Here is a 21,464-nt window from a genome sequence, read left to right on the forward strand (position 1 = left end):
ATTTTGTCTTTCAGAACCTGACCAGGGAACAGGCAGATTACTGCATCTCTCACATGAAGCCCTACATGGATAGCAAGGGCAGAGAACTTCCTTCTGCTTATGACTACATAGAATTTACACGTTCACTGTTTGTGAATTGATATAAAAGCACTAACCTTTAAAAATACAAAGAATATATTCGCGTTTGCCAACTGTAGCCCTGCATGCGTCTCCATCTTTGTGTTCTACAATAATCAATGCTACTTTCTGATGTAACCTTAAACTGCTTAGCTTAAAACTCTTAGGAAAAACAACAAATATTGCAGTGTGCTTCAATAAAAGTTACTGGTCCAAACTGCAGCAAAAATTTCAACTTGTGTTTAATCATCTTGATGCTTGAGTACCAATTTCAAGTGTGACTCAAACAAACAAACCCCAGTAGAATCTCTCATTACATAGCTTCGGGTAAAGATAGTCAGAATGACTAGGACTTACCTTGCTCTTCATTACAAATGTAATGGATCTGTTTTACAGACCAGTTTTGGGTAGAAAGGGTAACAACCATATGCTGTAGCAAGATAACACTGGCCTGTTAGTGTCTCAATCAGTGACTTCATTTGCCAGCTGCTCAAGGTGATTCATTTCTCTTGGTCCCTGGTGAATAAAGTCTGAACTCAGCTGCCATATTTTCAGCATGCCAGTGGCATCCCCTGCTGCCAGAAGCTGAGGTTGCTTGATGTTAAACTCTAGGCAGTACACAGGAGTCTGAGCTGAAGCTTGCGTTATAGAAACTGCAGGCTTCTGGGAGCTCTTTCCAAAATCAAACAGCTGCACTTCTCCTTTAAAATAAATAATCCACATCAGTCTTTACAGTAAACAAATGTAATAAAAACAGTGTTCATTCAAGCTTTCCCTCCAGCCTGGCAGCACTAGAGCAGTATGGATGAAAGTCCTCCCGTGCCACAATGAAGTGTAGATCTACTCACAGGAGTCAGGGCAGGTTGAAACCAGCTGCTAGCAGAAGTTCTGCTGCAGCCCTGCAGACATCTTTAAATGCTAGGCCAGTTTCTAGTGTCAGTCATATTGCAAACTACTAGTGCTAAAAATGAGTGCTTTAAACACCTGAAAGCTGGAAACAGTTTTAGCCGTGGCATGGTATAGCAAATTTCACCTATCCACACAAGTCTGTGGCAATGGGCAAGATATGACAACTGTAGTTGATACTCCAGACCTGATAATTGGTATAATGCAGGGGGTTTAGATTGACAGCTTGGAAACCCCAGCTTTCAAACAAATTAAGTTTTAAGCCCGTGTGGGAAGTGCTAAGCAGTAAGCTTTTACATAGCACTAGTGTTAGAACCCAGAAGAAAACCTGGTTTTTCCTTCTAAGAATAAGCAGCTAGAGGGTACCTACCTTCTCCAGTGGCAGCTGCAAAGACCAAGGGCCGTACTGGAGACCAGCGCACACTAAACAGGTACTTCTTTGATAACTGGAGAGAAATAAGGGGCTGTGCCTGCAGCATGGAGTGCAAGTGAACATGTCCATCAGTACCGCCACTCAGAAAGAGATTCCTGGAGAAAATGAGAAACACTTCTTAGGGGATCAGTATTAAGAACACAGAGCAGAGTTCACTTAAGCAGCCTGAGAGTTGATGCACAAGTCTGTGGTTTCTTTATGTATTGCCCTTTTGACTGAATGATATCAAGATTCCTCACTTTTTTTTTTTTTTTGTTAGCCACTACAAACTGCAGTCACATGAATCACTGCATCTTTGGCCCTGTAGTCTCCAGGGACCTTGTATTTCAGGATCTTGGGGGCTAATCTGGTCACTTCCATGCAAATTATATGCAGTACCAGGACTCCCACCATGTTTCAAGAAAACAGATTTATGGATGTTTAAAATGGTTTGTCATTAAATGATGCACCTACAGACTGAGTGTACACTTCCAAATATAATCTTAGATGGCTACTAATGAAAGTCACAAGTAGCATGATGGGCAGTTGACTCTGATGTGGAAACAGGCTGTCCCCTAAAGTTGTTAATGGAACTATGGGAAGAGTTGTCCTGAATAAAAAGAGCCCAGGGGAAATAAGGACAATGCTATGGGCTTCAATGAAGTTGCATCTATACAAGGGGCACATTCAGTGTAAGTTCTTGCAACTCCCTTGAAGGAAACAGCTTTCCAGTGTGACAGATACAGTAGGGCTTCTGGCATATGGCCCTTGATTTCATCTTTTTCACCCCCTAGGTCACTCAGGAAAACCAGAATTAGAACAGTATGGTTGTGTAACAAACTAACATTTGGTGCCAATGCACTCTGCCCATTACTTGCCTGTGGAAAGGTGAGCAGCTTACACAGTACACAGGTCCACCATGAGGAGAAAAGGCAAACTGTGCAGGTGCCTTGAGGGGAACAGAGCTACCTGTCCTAGGGACAGCAGTGGTCTCTACCGCAGTGGAGCACTTGAGAGAATATCCACCTTCCACACCAATGATAAACACACTGGGATCAAAGTGGGAGAAAGAGAGCGAGGTCACACCCACAGCTGTCTCCCCACGTGTGCGCTAGGGGAAAGGGGACAAACCATCCGTGAGACACAAGGACTCAGAAATTTAACATGTACATGAAAGCCGTACTAATCATAGCCTGCATGACCTGCACCAACCATTTAACATTTCCTTTTTCTTTTTACAGAACTGATCCTCTAATAAGGATTCAAGTTCAGGATGGAGAACTTAGCTGCTTACAGCTTTGGTCATTTAGCTTTAGTTCAGGGCAAGGCTGCTGCATCCAAAACTTCTAAGTGGCCAGTTTCCACACTATCCTTTGGGTTGGTAATGGGAAAGCCAAAGTTTACTGTACTTGTTGATAAATGGGCTTCATTCTCTCTCTGCTTCCCCATCACAATGGAAGCTACCTACCTGTGCTCTCTCGTAACCCAAGCTATTCTAACTCACACCAAGCCCATTAAAAGGTGGTTTCAAGTCAATGTTCTCTGGAATTATTGAACTCACCTTCTTAAGTTTCATACTCCGAGGGATCTGCTGAGCTACTAAGGCGAATCCTTCAACTAATGTCAGCTGACCATTTCTCTGTGTCTGCCACACAAGGATCTTTCCGTCTGTGGATACACTCAGAATCTGGAAGTTGTGACTGTGCTTTGAGTCCTGTAACCAGTCAACCTGTTCCCAACATGAGAAAACGCTGAAAAGGGGCCTTGCCAAGCCCAGTAACCCCACATTCAAGAACACTATTAAGGCTCAGGACAAATGACATTAGGTGACACTACCAACACACCAGTCTCATGAGGATTTGCCCTATTCAACTGTGTTGAGGTTAAGTTAATCTAGCAATGAGAATTTAAAGATTTCAATGCAACTGTGCAAGTACTAAGCTGGTGTGAAGATGTCCAGGAAATGGATGAAATGTCAGGATTGTGATTCCTCCCCTGCCCTCCAAACCCAATGAACACCCCACTAACGTGTGGACTGCCCCCTATTACCTGATAAACTGGATCTGTATGAGTGTCATCTGTCATCCCTGTCCTCCAGATCAAGGGGTCTTCTATCCTGCTCGTGTCCCATATCAAAACCTCCCCACTGTAAAGGCCACCTGTAGATGACAAAGGATCAATAGAACATAAGCAATGGCTACTAATGGAAGTCACACGTAGCATGATAGGCTCGGTTTACTTTGTTATTGACTGTAAATAGGTTGGCCCCTAGAAAGAGTTGTCCTGAACAAAAAGGGCCAAAGGAAAATAAATTAGTCTCTGGTGTAACCAGGAGCAATGCTATAGGCTTCAACTGATTTGCATCCACACAGGGGACATATTCAGCTCTGATGCAATGCTATGTAAAAGAGTTTCCGAGATGATTCTGCCTATTCCTGCTCATGGGTATTGCACCACCTAGTGGTACCTACTGGTAGAACCTTCTAGCAGTTAGTGTTCTTGTGCCCCCTCCTACCTTTTGCCTCAGTGTCTCCAAACGTTCTGAAGGCAAGGCCGCAGCCCCTTCTACCACCTCAGTTTCTTCCACTGCAAACCAGACATGCAGAATAAACCAGGACTCTGAGAAAGAGGGGAAGACGGGTAGGAAGTGTGAATATGCAGAGACATCTTGAAGAACTCCAGTTACACATAAGTAATCTTCATTTTTTCAAGTGGCTCTGTATATTCCAATTTATGGGACAGATTGATAAGCAGTGCTGAAGATAACCTGGAGGCAGGAACAGAGTCCTAATGAAAGAGAGACTGAAGCACTGCGCTACCAAATCTACCATCAGCCCTGGAGGCCAAATCAAGAGCATAATACTTAGTAAAAGTGTGTACAAAATTCCAGGTCTCAGCCCTGCAGATTTCAGCAGCAGGGACTTGCTTAAGGCAAGCAAAAGAAGCTGCCACAGCTCTGGAGTAATGTGATTGTACCATCATGTATAATATTCAACAATGTGTTGTTTAATCCATCTAGAAATAGTCTAGAAAGATGACATAACCCATATAATTCTTAGCATAAAACACAAATAAGCTGGATGATTTTCAAAACTTTTAAATTACGTTTAAATAATATGTAGAGCTCTTCTTGCATCCAAAGTACATATAACAGATTCCCCCTTTTTCATACGAGGCTTTGGAAAAAATGCCTGCAAAGTAATTGATTGATTTAAAAGTCAGGTGCCACTTTTGGCAAAAATCTGGTTTCAGGCGTAAGAACTACCTTATCTTTATGAAAAGCAGTAAACAATGGATCAGACATCAAGGCATTCAATTCACTCACCCTTCTAGCTGACATTATGCCAATAATGAATGACGTCTTAACCAGATAAAAACAGGTTTAAAAAATTTATTAAAGCTAATGTTAAAATATTATATAATATACAGGTTAAGAAAAGAGTGTCTGTACATCTGGGTATAGTGCTTAGATTATCTACAAATACAAAGTTTGTTTTAAAAGTCATAAGATACATATAGAGCATAATCAGCAATAACCCAAATTTAGGTGAGTAAATTTAACAATACAGTTTAGATATTAGCATCAGGTACATCACTCATGAAAAGTTATACAAAGAGTTGGTCGTGGAAAGCAAATATATCAATGAGTGAAGATTTTCCCCTAGTAATTGAGAATTTAGGGTAGGTTGTCCATTAGAAAATGCAATCCATCAGGAAAGTATTTGAATTACTTTCCTGACTGCACTTCTCATCGGCACTCCAGCTCATCCCTCCTGATACTGGCAATGTCCAGTGATGTGTTCTAGGTAGATGACCCTCAACTACTTGATGGCTTCCGACACCATGAGTTGCCGCATCAGTCAAGAGTAGTGTTGACCGATTCCACATTCTCTCAACACTCACTCGTTACTGGGGACCTATACCCCCAGGGCTCCGACGATCGGCGCACGAGTTTGGACCTTGTAGCCCCTTGCTCTCAATGTGTCGGCCAGAGGGTTGTATTTCTCCAGCTTTCGAGATCAGGCATCACGGAAAGCCGGGGTCCTGTTTTCAAGGGGAATTGTGACATCCATCATAACGATCTTCTTCCAATCTTCGTTGGTGATGACGATGTCCAGTCGCAGTTGTCTGTCCATTCCAGGGATGGCGGAGTTCACAGCAACCTTCCCCATGGGTGGTGGGATGGCTCTGATCAGGCGATCTTAGATGGCGTTGTGGCGCAGCTGCCAGGCTCTGGAATGGGGCTTGCAGCTACACACAAAAAATATCCTATCTTGATTTAAAAATTTTCAGTAATGGAGAATCCACAACAAGCCTTGGTAAATTGTTCCAATGGTTAATTACTCGCACCATTCAAAAGGTACTCCTTATTTCCAATCTGAATTTGTCTAGCTTCAACTTCCAGACATTTGATCATGTTATACCTTTCTCTGCTAGATGGAAGGGCCCATTATTAAATATTTGTCCCCATATAGATACTTATATATTGTAATAAAGTCACCCCACCTTCTCTTTGTTAAACTAAATAGATGGAGCTCCTTGAGTCTATCACTATAAGGCAAGTTTTCTAATCCTTTAATCATCCTCATGGCTCTTCTCTGACCCTCTCCAATTTATCAACATTTTCTTGAAGGGTGGGTGCCAGAAGACACAGTATTCCTGCAGTGGTTGCACCAATGCCAAATAGAGACGTAAAATAACCTTTCTACTGCTACTCAAGATTTCCCAGTTTGTGCATCCCAAGATTGCATTAGCTCTTTTGGCCACAGTGTCACACTGGGAGCTCATATTCAGCTGATTATCCACCACAATCTCCACATCTTTTTCAGAGTCACTGCTTCCCAGGATAAAGTATGTATTGCCTACATTCTTTGTTCCTAGATGTACACATTTACATTTAACTGTATTCAAATGCATATTGTTTTGCTTCGCACAGTTTACTAAGCAATCCAGATCGTTCTGAATCAGTCACCTGTCTCTTCCTTATTTACCGCTCCCCCAATTCTCATGTCTCCCGCGAATTTTATCAGTGATGATTTTATATTTTCTTCTAGGTCATTAACAAAAATGTTAAATAACGTATGGCTAAGAACCCATCCCTGCCGGTCTCAACTGAAAACATACCTACTCAATAACAATTCCCCATTTACAATTACATTTTGAGACCTATCAGTTAGCCAGTTTTTAATCAATGTAACGTGTGGCATGTTAACGTTCAGATTCCCTGACAAAGGAAGGATATGGGGAATTGGAATGGGTAGTCTTTCGAACTGCATGGCATAGCTCTTTTCTTTAACTTCTAGAACCCATTTGTCTGATATTATAAGCCTCCATGCACTCTAGCCTCTCTCCAAACAGAGGAAGGGAAGGATCCTAGATGGTTGGTTCTTGACTCTTGATCTTCCCATCACATCTGAGGTCTGACATGAGACAAAATAGTCATAGAAATAGAAGAATGCTTAGATTTAGGTCTTGATTTAAATGACCTCTTCTTATGCTGTTCTGAAAGAATGTAGCCTGCTGGTACTGTTGTTGACAGCTCTGATTTGCTGGGTAATAAGTTGAAGATGACTGTGGATAGTACTGCCTCTGATAACGCAAAGCAGCAATCTCCTTCTAATAAAAGCAATTAAGACCAAAGAACGGGTTTGTCAATCTTGTCTCCTTCAATTTTTTCAGTAACTCATCTGTATTTTCACTGAAAAGACCATCCCCTTCATTGTTATGTCTGTATCCATCTCCAGAGAAAAGGAACGAAGCCAAGCACGTCTCCTCAGCATCACTACAGAAGCCAATATGCTAGCAGAAGAGTCCAAGACGTTAAACAAAACCCTAAAGGAGTGTTTCACCATATTTTGACCCTCCGTTGAAATTGTGTTACTCAATCTCCTTTTGTCATCTGCCAACTTCTGCACAAACAGCAGTATCTTCTCCCACAAGTGAAACTGATAGCAGGACACGACAGCTTGGTAACTTGCCACCCTAATACCAAAGGATAAAGAAGAGAACACCTTTCTCGCTTAGGAAGAATCTTCTTCCCCTCTCGGTCAATAAGGATAGGGTGAGCTTGTCCAGATCTTGCTCTGCTACTGGCAGCAGCACCACCAGCGACTTAGGTACAGGGTCCATATGAAAATCCTTCTGAGGGTAAATGATCTAGCTTGCCAGCTTTCCTGGAGACAGGTTGACAAGAAGCAGGAATAGACCACACTGATTGAGCTGGCTAAAGCAAAATCCAAAATAGGTAGGGATATCCTATTCCTGGAAGTAGCACCAAGAATGTCAAACATCGGATGAGACGTCTCTTCCACAGGCACTGAAGGCAGATTCAAAGTGGACATCACATGATCCACTAATTCATGAAATAGTGTAGTATCCTTAAAAGGGCAGGAGACTGAAGCAACTCCCACATGCTCATCTGGTGACAAATCAGGATCACAGTGAGTGTCCACATGCTCCTGTTCAAAAAGAGAGGCTATCAATTATCAGGCACCACTGCCTGAGATGTAGACAGATCTGGAGGAACTGGATCTGGGATTTCCAAATCACTGAATCCTTAGCAGATGAAAGCTCACCTCTCCATCCATGTGGAGGATAACTAAAAAGTTCCTGCAGCAGCTCCCAATAAGGCCATGACACCAAGGACTGTCAGTCTTCCCAACAACTGGGATTCAGGAGCATCCCCACAGGAGGAGGACCAAAGAGAGGGGCAAACCAGGAAGAAACAGGCCTCTTAATTCTTCCTCTAGCCTCCTTCAGATATGGATCTGGCACTGGATCTGCGAGAGAGTGCACTGGAGATACCAAAGGACCTTGAGGGAGGTAAGGAGGAAACCTTTGCGAGGATCCTGTAGGAGTCCTAGGAGGAGGACGTACAGACAGTTCTACTCTCCTTACAGATGAGGAGGCCAGCGAAGCCTGCCTCTTTCTCAAGGTCCTCTGCTTTTTTTGCTCAGATCTGAGGATTGATCAGAAGCCTCACAGTGAACCTCAGATATCACGTAACAGTATTCTTCAGAACTGAAAACGTAAGTGGAATCAAAGCAGGAGTCAAGGTCAGAGACGAAGAAGTAGACAGCAGCGGATCCAACACCAGACTCATGCTCCTGGCTCCCAAGCCTGACCCCAAAACCAACCTTGACTTTTGGAGCCATAGAGGCTCTGTAAGAATAGAATGGATCCAATAAGACAGCCAGAGCCAACCACGTGGCCCTTGGTTCTGGCATAGCAAAGACCTAATTGCAGGAACAGTGAGAATTGGAGCCAAAGCTGATAGGGGTTCTGACTTCCTGGAATCCTCCAACTGCTTCAATTTTCTTGAAGTCACAGGAGTCAATAGTGCCGCTCAGATCTTGGTTCCGATGACTATCCGGATCCCAAGGGTTTAGCTTCAAGAGCCTCCTTCAGGAGAAGCCCTTGCAATCTGTTCTGCCTCTGCTTGTGAGCTCTGGGGTATCGAAGTTGAGCAGAGAGAATACTCAGATGGAGAGTGACCTCTCGCAAACACTTGAGGCACCTGACGTGGTCATCCACTGCTGAGAAGACAGTAGGGCATGAAACACACCTCTTGAATCTTGGTTTCTTCTTCCTCTTCAGTTCCACCATCACCCAGAAATGAAACACTAACAATTAAGTAACTATTTCTATACTTATACTAACTACTATTAACAACAATATAACACCAATGAATACTCAAGAAGAAAGAACTCCAGACCCAAACAGTTCACTTCCATTCAATCTTGTGGTTGAAAGGAACTGAGGTGGTAGATGATGCTGCGTCCCCTGATATAGCCTCGCTCTCAGACGGCTGAGGGAAGGGGTACAAGAGGATGCAAGAGCACTCTAAGAGACAATGCTAAGGGAAGGTTCTGCCATTAGGCATCACTAGGCAGCGTAATACCATACGTGGGAATATGCAGCCATCTTGAAAAAGAATACTTATCCAAAGACTGATTTTGCCCTCTCTCCCCCATCTCCCAGGTTGCCCACTTTCTTAGCAGGAATCTCTAGGTGCTCCAAGAGGTAGTATAAAACAGGCAAAGCCTACTAAGAGAAGGGAAGGTCGCACTGAGACAAGGGAAGGTCCTGATTCCTAGTCCCTCGGATGAAACAGCAATTACACATTTGGCAGCAACACTTCCCTTGCCTTGGGGCTTGGGAAGTGACTGAGGAAGTGCACTGCCATTCCTCTTGGGAGGAGTCCCAGGTATAGGGTGACCAGATGTTCCGATTTTATAGGGACAGTTCCAATTTTTGCATCTTTTTCTTATATAGGCTCCTATTACCACCCACCGCCCTCCCAATTTTTCACATTTGCTGTCTGGTCACCCTACCCAGGTAGCTCTGTAGAGAAAATCAGCAGCACTAGTTGAAGAAGATAAAGGAACAATTAAAAATAAAATCTAAGGCAAGAGCAGTCTACCAATGATCAGCGAAGGCTGTGATGGATGGAAAGCCAGGCACATGACAGAACTGGGAACATCCACTACTAGATCAGGACACTTTGGATTTAACCCCCTTCTGTCCAGGTTCCAGGTACAAACATAGGATTTTTCTGTGCTCCAGTCCCCGTCATCCAGTCTGGAAAAGAAAAGAAGTCAAAATGGAAGTTACACCTCATCCAGTCATTGTTACATAGAGACACTCAGCTAAGCAGATTCCCATTTCCATTGGCACGTGCTCTCTGGGGCTACAAAAGGCTTTGTTTAGAGGAGGCTGGGGTTACAATGCATCTCTGTGGAGTGCTAGGTTTATGAGTATGTGTTGGTGCACCCCAGTATGATGGGAGTGTTTGACAACAGTTCTTTGATATAAATCATTATTACAGGACAGGACCTATTAACTATACTAATAAGGGAACAGCCTGGAATCCATATTTGGGAAAGTTACTTCACAGCCACCATTCAAATGAAGCATGCACTTCCTCCTTTTTAAGTTACCAAAAGCAACTGTTCTGCAGAGAGGATGAAAAGCCAACAACATTTCATTCCAACAAGGAGTTCAGGGTTTGAAAGTGCTCTAGAGAGGAAAAGTGTTGTGCTGCTGAGCAGTGACCACTGCAGCTGAATAAGGAGAACTGATAGGGGCTGAAGTGCTACTCACCACACTCGCAATAACAAAGCAGACTAAAATGGTGGTTAGCTCTGCTGGAAGAAAATCTAATCCAAATAATATCTGGCATGCGAGAACACTGTTGAGAGCATTTCTGTGTATGGGCACCAGGTATATTCTATATGGACTTGGAGACCACGTGATGGCTAACAAGCAATTTATAATGAAGGCAAGTATGCACATCCAACTATCCCATACATATACACACACACTGCAGATACATACACCTCCTCTTTATATTTTTCAACAGAATCTGTCTAAGAACAAAACATTGAGAAAATATACATTAGTTTTTGGGATTGGAGATAATGGACAGAGAGGAAAGGAAAAGGATATCTGACCTAAATTAGAACTGCCCTTGGGTTCTGATTTTTCTGAATATCAATTAAATATCTTTTTCAACATAAATAAGTTGCTTATACACATGGTTAGTTATTACAAAGCAAGTAAACATTCTCCAATGCTTCTGAATGCAGGCCAGTCTGAAATGTCTCTCAGACCATTCTCAGTTGTGCTCTGGATCAACTCAGGTGCTCACCTGCCATAAGAACATGCAACAACTGATCCAGTGGCATTCCAGGAGATGCTGGTCACCTGCAACTTCTGATCCTGAGCCTCTGGGTACGATAAGCTATGCAAACAGGACACCTGGAAAAGATTAAATCCAAATACTGAACCAACAACCTATGGAGATACAGAGAATTAGGATCTATATTCAGAGACTGAAGAAAGAATCACGTTATCTCCACAGACCAATATCCTGGTCAGGATCCACACTCCCATTCTCTTGATAGCAGCAGAGTCTGGGGAGACATAAACTGTGGTTTGTAGATACAGGTAAGACAGAAGTTTGCCTCCTGTTGAGAGCATCACACGCAAAACTCTGCATGCTCCCACCAAACCAAATGTCTCTCCATAATGTCATCTCACAGTGGGTCCACTCTATTATCTTCAGAGCAGTTACAGAAAAGACTAAGGAGCCCATGCCCGAAGACTTGGGGCAGTCCCACTTCACAATTCTGGGGATTTAAGACCTACACTGTGCTTTCAAACCATAATCTGATAAGAGGTAGCAATAAACATACCCAGCATGCACCAATAGCTACCAGCTGCCCACATTCCTGGACACGGCACACTGGATAACCAGGTAGAGCTGCCAAACCACAGGCACTGCAATGACTTCCAGAGGCTGCCAGACAATTATTAATACACTAGTTCCTGAAGAACATGGCAGGAAGATCTAAATGAGCAGAGATTTTAAACTGCACTGGTTGCAGAGAGGAGGAAACTAACCTACTACAGTTGTAAACTTCCTTTTGATGAAGCCAGTATTACACACTGTTGCTACTCACAAGGACAGGTTACCTATCTAGACTGGGGTGAAGGCAAACGGAGAAAGAATACTTATTTTCTTATTAACAGAGTCAAGCAATGACAGTCTCAGCACCAAGTAACAGAGCCAACTATTCCACAGCTGTTGCTATGGGCACTGTCTAGTATGGTCATATTGCTCTGAATTCTATCAACCTACCGTTTCATTCTGATCTACCCAGTTCACCTCAAAGCCATCGAAGGCATGACTTATCCAGTTTTTATTCAGCTCTTTGATCACAACATCCTCCACTCCCTGAAGGAACGAGAGCAGGCCAGCATAATCCACAGGAGCTTCCTTCTGGAGATCCAAGTCTTGGATAGTCTCCTCACTTTGATCAGTCTGCATGCCAGCATCTCGGCTGGAATGGGATTGTGCTGCAGCCTCCACGGTTGAGATCTCCCCAGTCTGACAGCTTTTCTGTTGGAAGAAAAATAATGTTCTACAAATGAAACAACGAAAGATGGGTGCACAGAAACCCACTTAGGACATTTCCCTTTTGTCAGTCAATATACTGAATATATACTCAAAAGGGACCTTGCATATTGGGTTCCTAGCTAATTGGTGCCTGGTATGCACTGTGGAGTCCTGCATGCAAGAACAGTTCTCAGGCCAGTGGAGTTCATGTTTCACAAAGAGAAGAAAAGTTATCAAATCTAAGTATACCTCTAGCAGGTCACTTTATGGAGCAACCCTGGTTTTAGTCTCAGAGAAACAGAGGTCACTTGCTCCTTGACTTCCCTCAAATCAACAGGGTGATGATACAGATGCCAACCTTCTATTACAGTGAATAGGTACTCAGGAGAATAAGTAGGAAAGGACAGTACCAGAGTTATGAGAGTGGAAACATAGAACCCAATTTTAACTGATGTATAAGGCACTGGAGTCCACACTATGTATGTACTGTACTACTAGGGTAAGAAAATTCAGTTACTTTTAGCATATTATCAACATGAATGGATATAGATTCCCCTCATTCTTGCTCCTCCAGTGCAGCATACCTACATAAAAACATAAAAATGGCCACACTGGGTCAGACAAATGGGCCATCTAGCCCAGTATCTTGTCTTCCAAAAGCGATGACTGCCAGATGCTTCAGAGGGAATGAACAGAACAGGGCAATTACTCTGTGATCCATCTCCTGTTGTTCAGTCCCAGCTTCTGGAAGCCAGAGGTTTAGGGACACCCAGAGTATGGGGTTGTGTCCCTGACTATCTTGGCTAATAGCCACTGATTGACCTATCCTCCATGAAATTATCTAATTCTTTTTTGAACCCAGTTATACTTTTCGCCTTCACAACATCCCCAGCAATGAGTTCCACAAGTTGACTGTGCATTGTGTGAAGGAGTACTTCCTTATGTTTGTTTTAAACCTGCTGCCTATTAATTTCATTGGGTGACCCCTGATTCTTGTGTTATGCAAAGAAGTAAATAATGCTTCCCTATTCCCTATATCTAGCTGGGCCTTGAACATAAACACCTCTTCTCCTTGTGCAGAGTATCAGATTACTTCTATCTCCAAAGACCATTATTATTGAGGCTCTTTCTTTGTCATAGTCATGGCTTTGATAAAACTGGTGACTTTTAAGGTCTTTAAAACCAGTAAGCAAGACTCCTCTGTGGCTTTTACAAATTTGGCTCTATACAGGTCCAGTGAAGTATGGGAGAGTGAGGTGCTGTTTTAAATAATTTTTAATGAAAACAAATTTTAAAAATAAATTCAAAAGCAAAGGCTATTTGGTCAAAGCAATGTGTGTTCATGACTTCCTGGATTTTTTCCATATATTTATGACCACTGTGGTTTTTTGCCATGACAAAGAAACTGCCTGAATTATTATTAATCAGACATCAGCAACACTAGGTATTTATACTATGCTTATAACCATGATGTCTCAACACTGTACAAGACATACAGCAAGCCAGTCCTTGGACCAGACTTCACAGTTTGGATCCAACATCTCCCACAGGGTTCCAGAGTCTACATTCACAAGGAGCCACAATCTTTTAGAAATGTGCTGAGACCATCAGCCTGGTTTATTTTTCATTTTGCACCTTTAGCCACATCTCAGCTAGTGGGAGTTGTGCTTAATTTTGACAGTTCTTCGATTTTCAGACGGGTGCTAAAAACTGCCTCAAACAGACTACTCCACCAAACAAAACATCATAAAACAAGAAGATACAGAAATATCTGTGCTGAGGGTATCTGCTACCTGCAAACAAGTAAACATGCTTTCCTAGCCAAGATCTGCAGTCTGGATTTTCTGCAGCATTCCATATGCCCCTGGGGCACAGTATAAAGAACAGATAGGCCGTTCACAGCAGCTTTACATAATTTAGCTCTTGGAATTTTCAAATACAGATGTGGCTTCACTCCAGTTTCAGCAACCAGCCAGCTACCCAATGAGAAATAAAGCAGCTGATGGAACATTGCTATGGGTTCAGCAAGTCAGAGTGTTTCGAAGCCGGAATGAAGGAATAGATGGAGAAGCAGGTTATAATTAGCACTTCCACTATGAAAGTGTGAAAATGGGAGCTCTTCTGAACGCGGACTGGAAAACTAAAGTTCCTGTGGCAGCACTTAGTGCTTGTACTATTGTGCACTCAAAATTAGCTTGCCTCCTGCATATGTATTATGATTATGCGAGCCAAAGATCTGGACTAGCAGTGTAGATGGTTTACAGAAGAAGAAAGGAATAACAGATTCCTGACTGACTTGAAGAATACACTTTAGATGTGAATTCAGGGGTTCTAAAAGTATAACCCTAGCTGAAAAGAAGTAAAAAAAGGATTCTCAGCAGGAAAGAGCTTCTACTTTGCTGACCTTTCTCACAGAGGTAATTGCTAAAAGGAAGACAACTTTGATATGAGAAAGTAGAGGGAAGCTTTTCCAAGTGAAAAATGAGGATAGCAGGCTTTTGAGAAGATTTTTGGGGTAATGGCTTTTGGACCTGACCAGAGAGAGAGGTCCAGTCATCGCTATCTCTGCGGTCGAAGTTGCAGTCTCACAGCTGTATTGTGCAATTTCTCCCTGTGTTTGCCCAACAGATCTTTGAGAGAGGCAGCACCCATCAACTGGGATCACCATTTTTATGTTTTTATTTGTTTTTGCAAACCTTGAGACTGAGATGTTCACCTCAGGTACTGAGGCAAGTTTGAGGTGTGTGTTTTTCTGTACTTTATCCATCTTGAGGCAGGCTCCGTTGTTGGGAATTCCTTATATTCTGGGCAGAGCCACTGAAGCAAAGAACTATTCCAGCAGCTCCAGGGCAGAGAAGACCAGAATCCCTCAGACTTTATTTAACTTATCCTGGGGAATTTGTATTTATTTTAATTTGAAAGATTTGTTTCCTCATCCCAGAAATATCCAGAATAAATTAGACCACCTCAATGAAGTTGTCCAGGTCTACACTGTCAAAACGCCTCCCCTCATCTGAGTCTGACTCCCGAGTCCTGAGAGGATGACAAAGACAGTCTGAAGGGGCAGGACAGGGTCGGGGTCAGCCTGCCCTGGCAGTAATGGATGGGGGGCACTAGGGTACCGCGGCGGCAGTTCATGCAGGGAGGCAGCATGGAGCTGCACGGGAGAAACAGGGACGCTCTGCTCCGGGACCCGGGAAGGCGAGCGGACGCCGGGTGCAGGAGAAAGGGCCGAGGTACCCACCAACCCACGGCCGCGGCGAATGGCTCCTGCCCCCACAACCAGCACAGCCGCTCACCGCCTCGCAGCGGGTCCCCTGGTCTCTTCGCCAAAGCGACTCCACATCGGCCCCGCACGCCACGCCGTCCCCGAACATCCCGGCGGTGGGGGAAACGCAAGCGGTAGCGGTGCGTCCCTCTAGAAGCACAGAAGCCTGGAGTCCCGATCCCGAGCGGCCCCCGTCGACCTCTCTAGAGCCGCCATCTTCCTAAGCCAGCCGCGTAGGTTCCCATGGAGACCAGAAAAGCACTGCGGAATGACGTCAGTTAACAGCGACAATTCCGCCGTACTACTCTGTGACTGGCATGACCGCCATCTTGGTTAAGGGCACGGAACTTACAGAATACCCAACGCTTCAGACGGCCACCTTGGTTAAGGGCATGGAATCTCGGGCCTGGGGGAAGGGCCTAGCCCGACCCGCCATCTTGGTTAAGGGCACGGGGTCTGTTTAGGGCGTGTTGCGTGAGCCTGCCGTTGTTCCCTCACCTTATCCGTTTAGGGGGCATTTACCTGGGCTTAGACACCGGGACTCCAATGTGGGGAGGGAGCGTTCCGACTATTCACAAGAAGCAAACAGGCCGAGGGGGTCGGTGCCAGGAATAAAGATGGCCGCGGTGGGAGAGGCGAGAACGCTGAAAAGAGGCAAAAAAAAAAAAAAAAAAAGGCTCAGCAGCCTGCCTCTGGCAAAGCCATCCTGTGCCTCATCAAACCCTGTAGGAGAAGGGGTGCCCTTCAGTCCCAGAATGGAGGCAGCCCCAAATCCAACCCAAGAAAGGAGGGGTCTGCAAGGGGAAGCTCCAGACTCTGTCCTATGAGGCCCTCGCCCTTCTCTTCAGGAGCAGGACTGAAGACATGCTAGAGCAGAGGTTCTCAAACTGGGGGTCGGGACCCCTCAGGGGGTCGCAGGGTTATTACATGGGGGGGTCACGAGCTGTCAGCCTCCACCCCAAACCCCACTTTGCCTCCAGCATTTATAATAAGCAACAGAGGGTCCTGTGGCACCTTTAAGAGTAACAGAAGTATTGGGAGCATAAGCTTTCATGGGTAAGAACCTCACTTCTTCAGATGTGAGTAATGGAAATTTCCAGAGGGGGGGGGGATAAAATCTGTATGTGGCAAAGACACACACCCAATTTTGGCTTAATTTTAATCTTTTTTAATTAATCTAATTCTGATGATGAAGTATTTGTACTGTGTTTAAAGTGCTATTTAAATTCCACTCTTAGCTTTTTGGAATCCCACTCTGTTTGAATTGCCAGAGTTGGGCAGTCCTTGTCCTATGGAGAGGTCTATACCAGAAAGTTGTACCACTCTAACTAAACCAGTAGAGTTAAAGCCTATGGGGATGTCTACACTGCCCAGGTACAGCACTGCTGCAGCCGCGCTGCGACATGGGCAGTGTAGACACACTTTATCACCAGAGGAGAGCTCTCCCGACGATTTAAAAAAAAAAAAAAAAAAACCCCGAATGAGGGGTGGTAGCTGTATTGCCAGCAGCCATCTATACTGGCGCTTTTCAGCGCTAAAACTTTTGTCGCTCAAGGGTGTGCTTTTTCACACCCCTGAACCACTAAAGTTTTAGCACTGAAAGTGGCAGTGTAGACACAGCCTTACAACACCCTAGTGTAGATGCAGTTTCATCAGTATAAAGGTTACACTGCTTAGCCCTGGTCTACACTACAGGGTTAGGTCAAATTTAGCCGCGTTAGGTCGATTTTATAATGAATGTGTCTACAAAAGCAACCCCATTCCGTCGACCTAAAGGGCTCTTAAAATCGACTTCTGTACTCTTCCCTGGCGAGGGGAGTAGCGTTAAAATCGACCTTGCTGGGTCGAATTTGGGTAGTGCGGACACAAACCGACAGTATTGGCCTCCGGGAGCTATCCCAGAGTGACCGCTCTGGACAGCATTTTGAACTCCGATGCACTAGCCAGGTACACAGGAAAAGCCCCGGGAACTTTTGAATTTCATTTCCTGTTTGGTCAGCATGGCGAACTCAGCAGCACAGGTGACCATGCAGTCCCCCTATCATCTCCGTCCCTGAGATTATTGCAGATTAGAAGGCGGGGGGGAAAAAAAACACACTCGCGATGACATGTTTTCCGAGCTCATGCAGTCCTCCTGCCCTGATAGGTCACAGCTTAATGCATGGAGGCATTCAGTGGCAGAGGCCAGGAAAGAATTAAGTGAGCGCAAAGAGCCGAGGCAGACGCGATGCTGAGGCTAATGGGGGAGCAAACAGACATGATGAAGCGTCTGTTAGAGCTGCAGGAAAGCCAACAAGAGCACAGACCCCCACTGCATCCACTGTATAACTGCCTACCCTCCTCCCCATGTTCCATAGCCTCCTCACCCAGACGCCCAAGAACGTGGGGGGGAAGGCTCCAGGCACACAGCGACTGCACTCCAGAGGATGGCCCAAGCAACAGAAGGCTGTCATTCAAACAGTTTGATTTTTGGTGTGGCTACAATAAGCAATGTGGCCTTGTCCTTCCCTCCTCCCCCACCCCACCCGGGCTACAGCCATTTTGAGGGCGAAAGCCATAATCGCACAAAACTCTGCTATCATCAGTGTGACTGCCAATCCCTCATGGAGATTCGCTCACATCCCACTAGACCCTTATCAGCCTCCACGGCTTCCCTGCGCAATGTACCTATCATGGACGTTTGTAGAGTTGCTGCCTGGACCTCAGCCCATACCTTTAGACAGCACTATGCCTTAGAGTAACAGGCAACATCTGATTCCTCCTTGGGATGCTCTCTACTATCAGAGGTCACGACTTCAACTCCAAAACCCTTCCTTCCATGAGGGCACTGCTCTGAAGTCATCTAAAGTGGAGCATCCACAGGGACAGCGCTCGAAGAAGAAGAGAAGGTTACTCACCTTGTGCAGTAACTGAGGTTCTTCGAGATGTGTCCCCCTGTGGGTGCTCCACTACCCTCCCTCCTCCCCTCTACTTCGGTGTTTCCTTATTAGTCTCTGCAACAGAGAAGGAACTGAGTGGGGGTTGGTCGCACAGCGTTGGTTAACTGCCTGCAGCAGCGCAAAGCAGGGACCACGCATGTGCGACCCAACCAGCACTGCTACTAAAAGTCTCCGACTACGAGCGCAGGGGAGCACGAACACCTAAAGTGGAGCACCCACAGGGATAGCACTCGAAGAAGAACTATTCCCATATGTGAAGGGGAATAACCTATACTGGTGTAACTGTGTCCACACTAGGGCTTGTAAAAGTATAACTATATCAGTACAACTCTCAAGTACAGACCAGTTCTTTTTAACATGGTGAACACAGGGGATAAATTTAGTCCTCGCATAAACAAATCTAAATCAATCCATGTACTTCTTCAATTGAGTTGTTGCCACTTATTCCAGGGATGAATATGCCCCATACATAAAAATCAAGATACAGGAACAAATTCAGCCAGGTCTATACTACAGATTTCTGTTAATATAGTTATGTCGGTCAATGGTGTGAAGAGGTGTGATCCCAACCCTGACTGGCATACCTTTGCTGGTTGTAGCCCCTCATGTCGACACAAACTGGCAAAACTGCACTTTTACTGTTATAGCTTGTTTCACTTGGTTTAACTATACCAATATAGCTACATCCACCCTAGGAATGCTTTGCCAATATAATATACTGGTATTCCTCCTAGTCCAGTAAAGCAACAGTACAGCTGCACCTCTGCAGCACTGTACATATAGACATGCCCCAATGCAGATGATGCTTTCGAATGGACATAACTCCACTAAAGTCAAGAGATTTGCACCCAGTTATGCCATAGCTCAATTTGTTCTACTCTGGCAATTTAACAAGGAACGATCGTCAGATAATAATGATACTTTATAGTAATATTTCACCCTTCTCTAGCATCTTTCACTTGAGAAATATTAGCAAAGTAAGCCTTCCAACATAGATATGAGGTAGAAATCAATATTATTATACTTATTTTACAGATACAGAGAATGAGGTAGCGAGAGATTAAGTAACTCACCCAAAGTCAAAAGAAATCGGGGGCAGAACTGAACAGAAGTCTCCCAATTCCCAGCCCTGTGCCTTCTACCATCCATCTCCTCTGCTCCTCCTGGTTTATTTAGGCCTTCATGAAACAGTAATTAGTAGATCTTTACAAAACAACAACATCTAGCTCTTACATAGTGCTTTTCCTCAATAGATCTTTACAAAGGAAGTAAATGCTACACACATATAAGTAGTGTAACCCAAACCCCATTTGAGCATGACACCTCATCACCTAATACAGTATTGGGAACAAAAGGACCACTCCTAGTTCACTAAGCCATTAATGAGGTCTACAGACATTTTTTTAAACCTTGTATTTGCTTATTGATGTAAATCTAATATGCTGTATAAACTCAGATAAAGTTATTGTATTATGTTTGATATCTGCATGGATACTATGGTGATGAGTGCAATATAAGAACCTATATAGAAAAGAATATCTGCAACAATTATATAAGTAGCTTCACAGAGAGAAAATAACAGGTACTAAATGTCTCTTTAATCTAGTTGAGAAAGGCATAACAGGAATCAATGGCCAAGAAGCTGAAGCCAGACAAACGCTAATGAGGTGCACTTTTTTTTTTTTTTTTTAAACAGTGAGGCTGATTAACCACTGGAACAAACTACCAAGGAAAGTGGTGGATACTTCATCTCTTGGAGTCTTCAAATCAAGATGTCTTTCTGGCAAACTCTATGAACCCACATGTGTACGTTTACTTACTCTGTGCCTCAGATGCTGCACCTCATGAGGCTACAATAATACTTTGTCCTTAAAATGATACTTTGCATCTGCAGATCGTCTCTAACTTTATTAGAGAAGTGAATATGATTCCCATTTTACAAATAAGGAAACAGAGGCACAGAGAGGTTAACTGACTTGCCCAAGATCACAAAGAAAGTCCCATTATTCTGTGGTAACATATACTGTTTTACTAGTGCAAGGGTCTGTACATGGATTGTAATGGGCTGGTATCATGAAAGTATCCTTCGCCCTCATTTTCTCACGAGTTTAATGCTTCTAAAACCTGACAAAATCCAGACTGCAGAACTTCGCTTTAGATTTTCAGCAGACCAGTTTTAAGTATGATCTTAGCAATACTTTACTCCCCTTGTTCCCCTTTCCGCTCTTTCTGTTGGCACTTGATGTTTTAAACATTCATTTGTGAAGCAATTATAAAAGACTTGCAGCACAAGAGGAATAATGGGAGCAATGCACTGTTTTTCTCACAGCAGGACACCGATCCCTTGTCTGGAGAAAATACTGAGTGTTCCGCCTCATAGTGAATTCATTCAGGACCCAGACTGCTGTCTCATAAAACAGCGCTCTGCTCCTATTATTGCTGAAATCCTAGCATAGCACTTGCTGGGAAATGCTTATTCCTCGGGACATCAGCAGACTCTACTGCTTGAAGATGTTTAAGGGCATTAAAAATCTTTGTTTCCCAATGATTGAGATAAAAATAAATTTCCCTATTCAAACACAGCCACTCCACTAAAATATGCAAAGTGGGTGTTGTTTACAGGATTCTTTGACCAAAATGCAGTAAATATTAAGTACAGAAGGTAGAGTGCTTCTGAATCTCACAGTTTACTGTATGCTAGACAACTCTGCTAGACAACTTTGCTGGACATTTGAACCTGATTGGAAACAAGTATTTCAGAAAAGTTCTCAGCAGTATTTAAGCCAAACATTTATAATTTAAAACAGAGAGCCTGCTGCAGTCATCGCTAAATGACCTTTAATCAGCATGATTTCCACATAGAAAATATTAGTTTATTAATAATTATAGAGTAACAAAAATATGCAATGCTTTACAACCATA

General features: G+C 43.8%; 2 protein-coding genes across 20 annotated transcripts in view; one reads left to right on the top strand and one right to left on the bottom strand.

Moving 5' to 3' along the window:
- SPTAN1 (spectrin alpha, non-erythrocytic 1) overlaps positions 1-346 on the top strand; it is a 73,278-nt gene extending 72,932 nt beyond the window's left edge. For all 12 annotated transcript variants that reach the window (XM_008169226.4, XM_065572297.1, XM_065572299.1 and 9 more), the window contains one exon: positions 15-346. In XM_008169226.4, the coding sequence (XP_008167448.2) occupies positions 15-140 (126 nt within the window). In that variant the 3' untranslated portion in view covers positions 141-346. The remainder of the gene's footprint in view (positions 1-14) is intronic.
- The window catches only part of DYNC2I2 (dynein 2 intermediate chain 2), a 39,059-nt gene continuing 17,937 nt past the window's right edge, over positions 343-21,464 (bottom strand). For 2 of the 8 annotated variants that reach the window (XM_065572302.1, XM_065572304.1), the window contains exons 3-13: positions 19,616-19,720; positions 16,126-16,247; positions 15,635-15,864; positions 12,078-12,338; positions 11,085-11,194; positions 9,858-10,015; positions 3,485-3,594; positions 2,997-3,164; positions 2,314-2,546; positions 1,394-1,551; positions 343-818 (exon numbers count right to left, since the gene is read on the bottom strand). In XM_065572302.1, the coding sequence (XP_065428374.1) occupies positions 580-818; positions 1,394-1,551; positions 2,314-2,546; positions 2,997-3,164; positions 3,485-3,594; positions 9,858-10,015; positions 11,085-11,194; positions 12,078-12,338; positions 15,635-15,712 (1,515 nt within the window). In that variant the 5' untranslated portion in view covers positions 15,713-15,864; positions 16,126-16,247; positions 19,616-19,720 and the 3' untranslated portion in view covers positions 343-579. Of the gene's footprint in view, positions 819-1,393; positions 1,552-2,313; positions 2,547-2,996; positions 3,165-3,484; positions 3,595-9,857; positions 10,016-11,084; positions 11,195-12,077; positions 12,339-15,579; positions 15,865-16,125; positions 16,248-19,615; positions 19,721-21,464 lie in introns of those variants that run through there. The other 6 variants (XM_065572307.1, XM_065572305.1, XM_065572303.1 and 3 more) reach the window with 5 other exon arrangements.

Source organism: Chrysemys picta, chromosome 18, assembly GCF_011386835.1.
Source record: "Chrysemys picta bellii isolate R12L10 chromosome 18, ASM1138683v2, whole genome shotgun sequence".
Taxonomy (NCBI): Eukaryota; Metazoa; Chordata; order Testudines; family Emydidae; genus Chrysemys; species Chrysemys picta.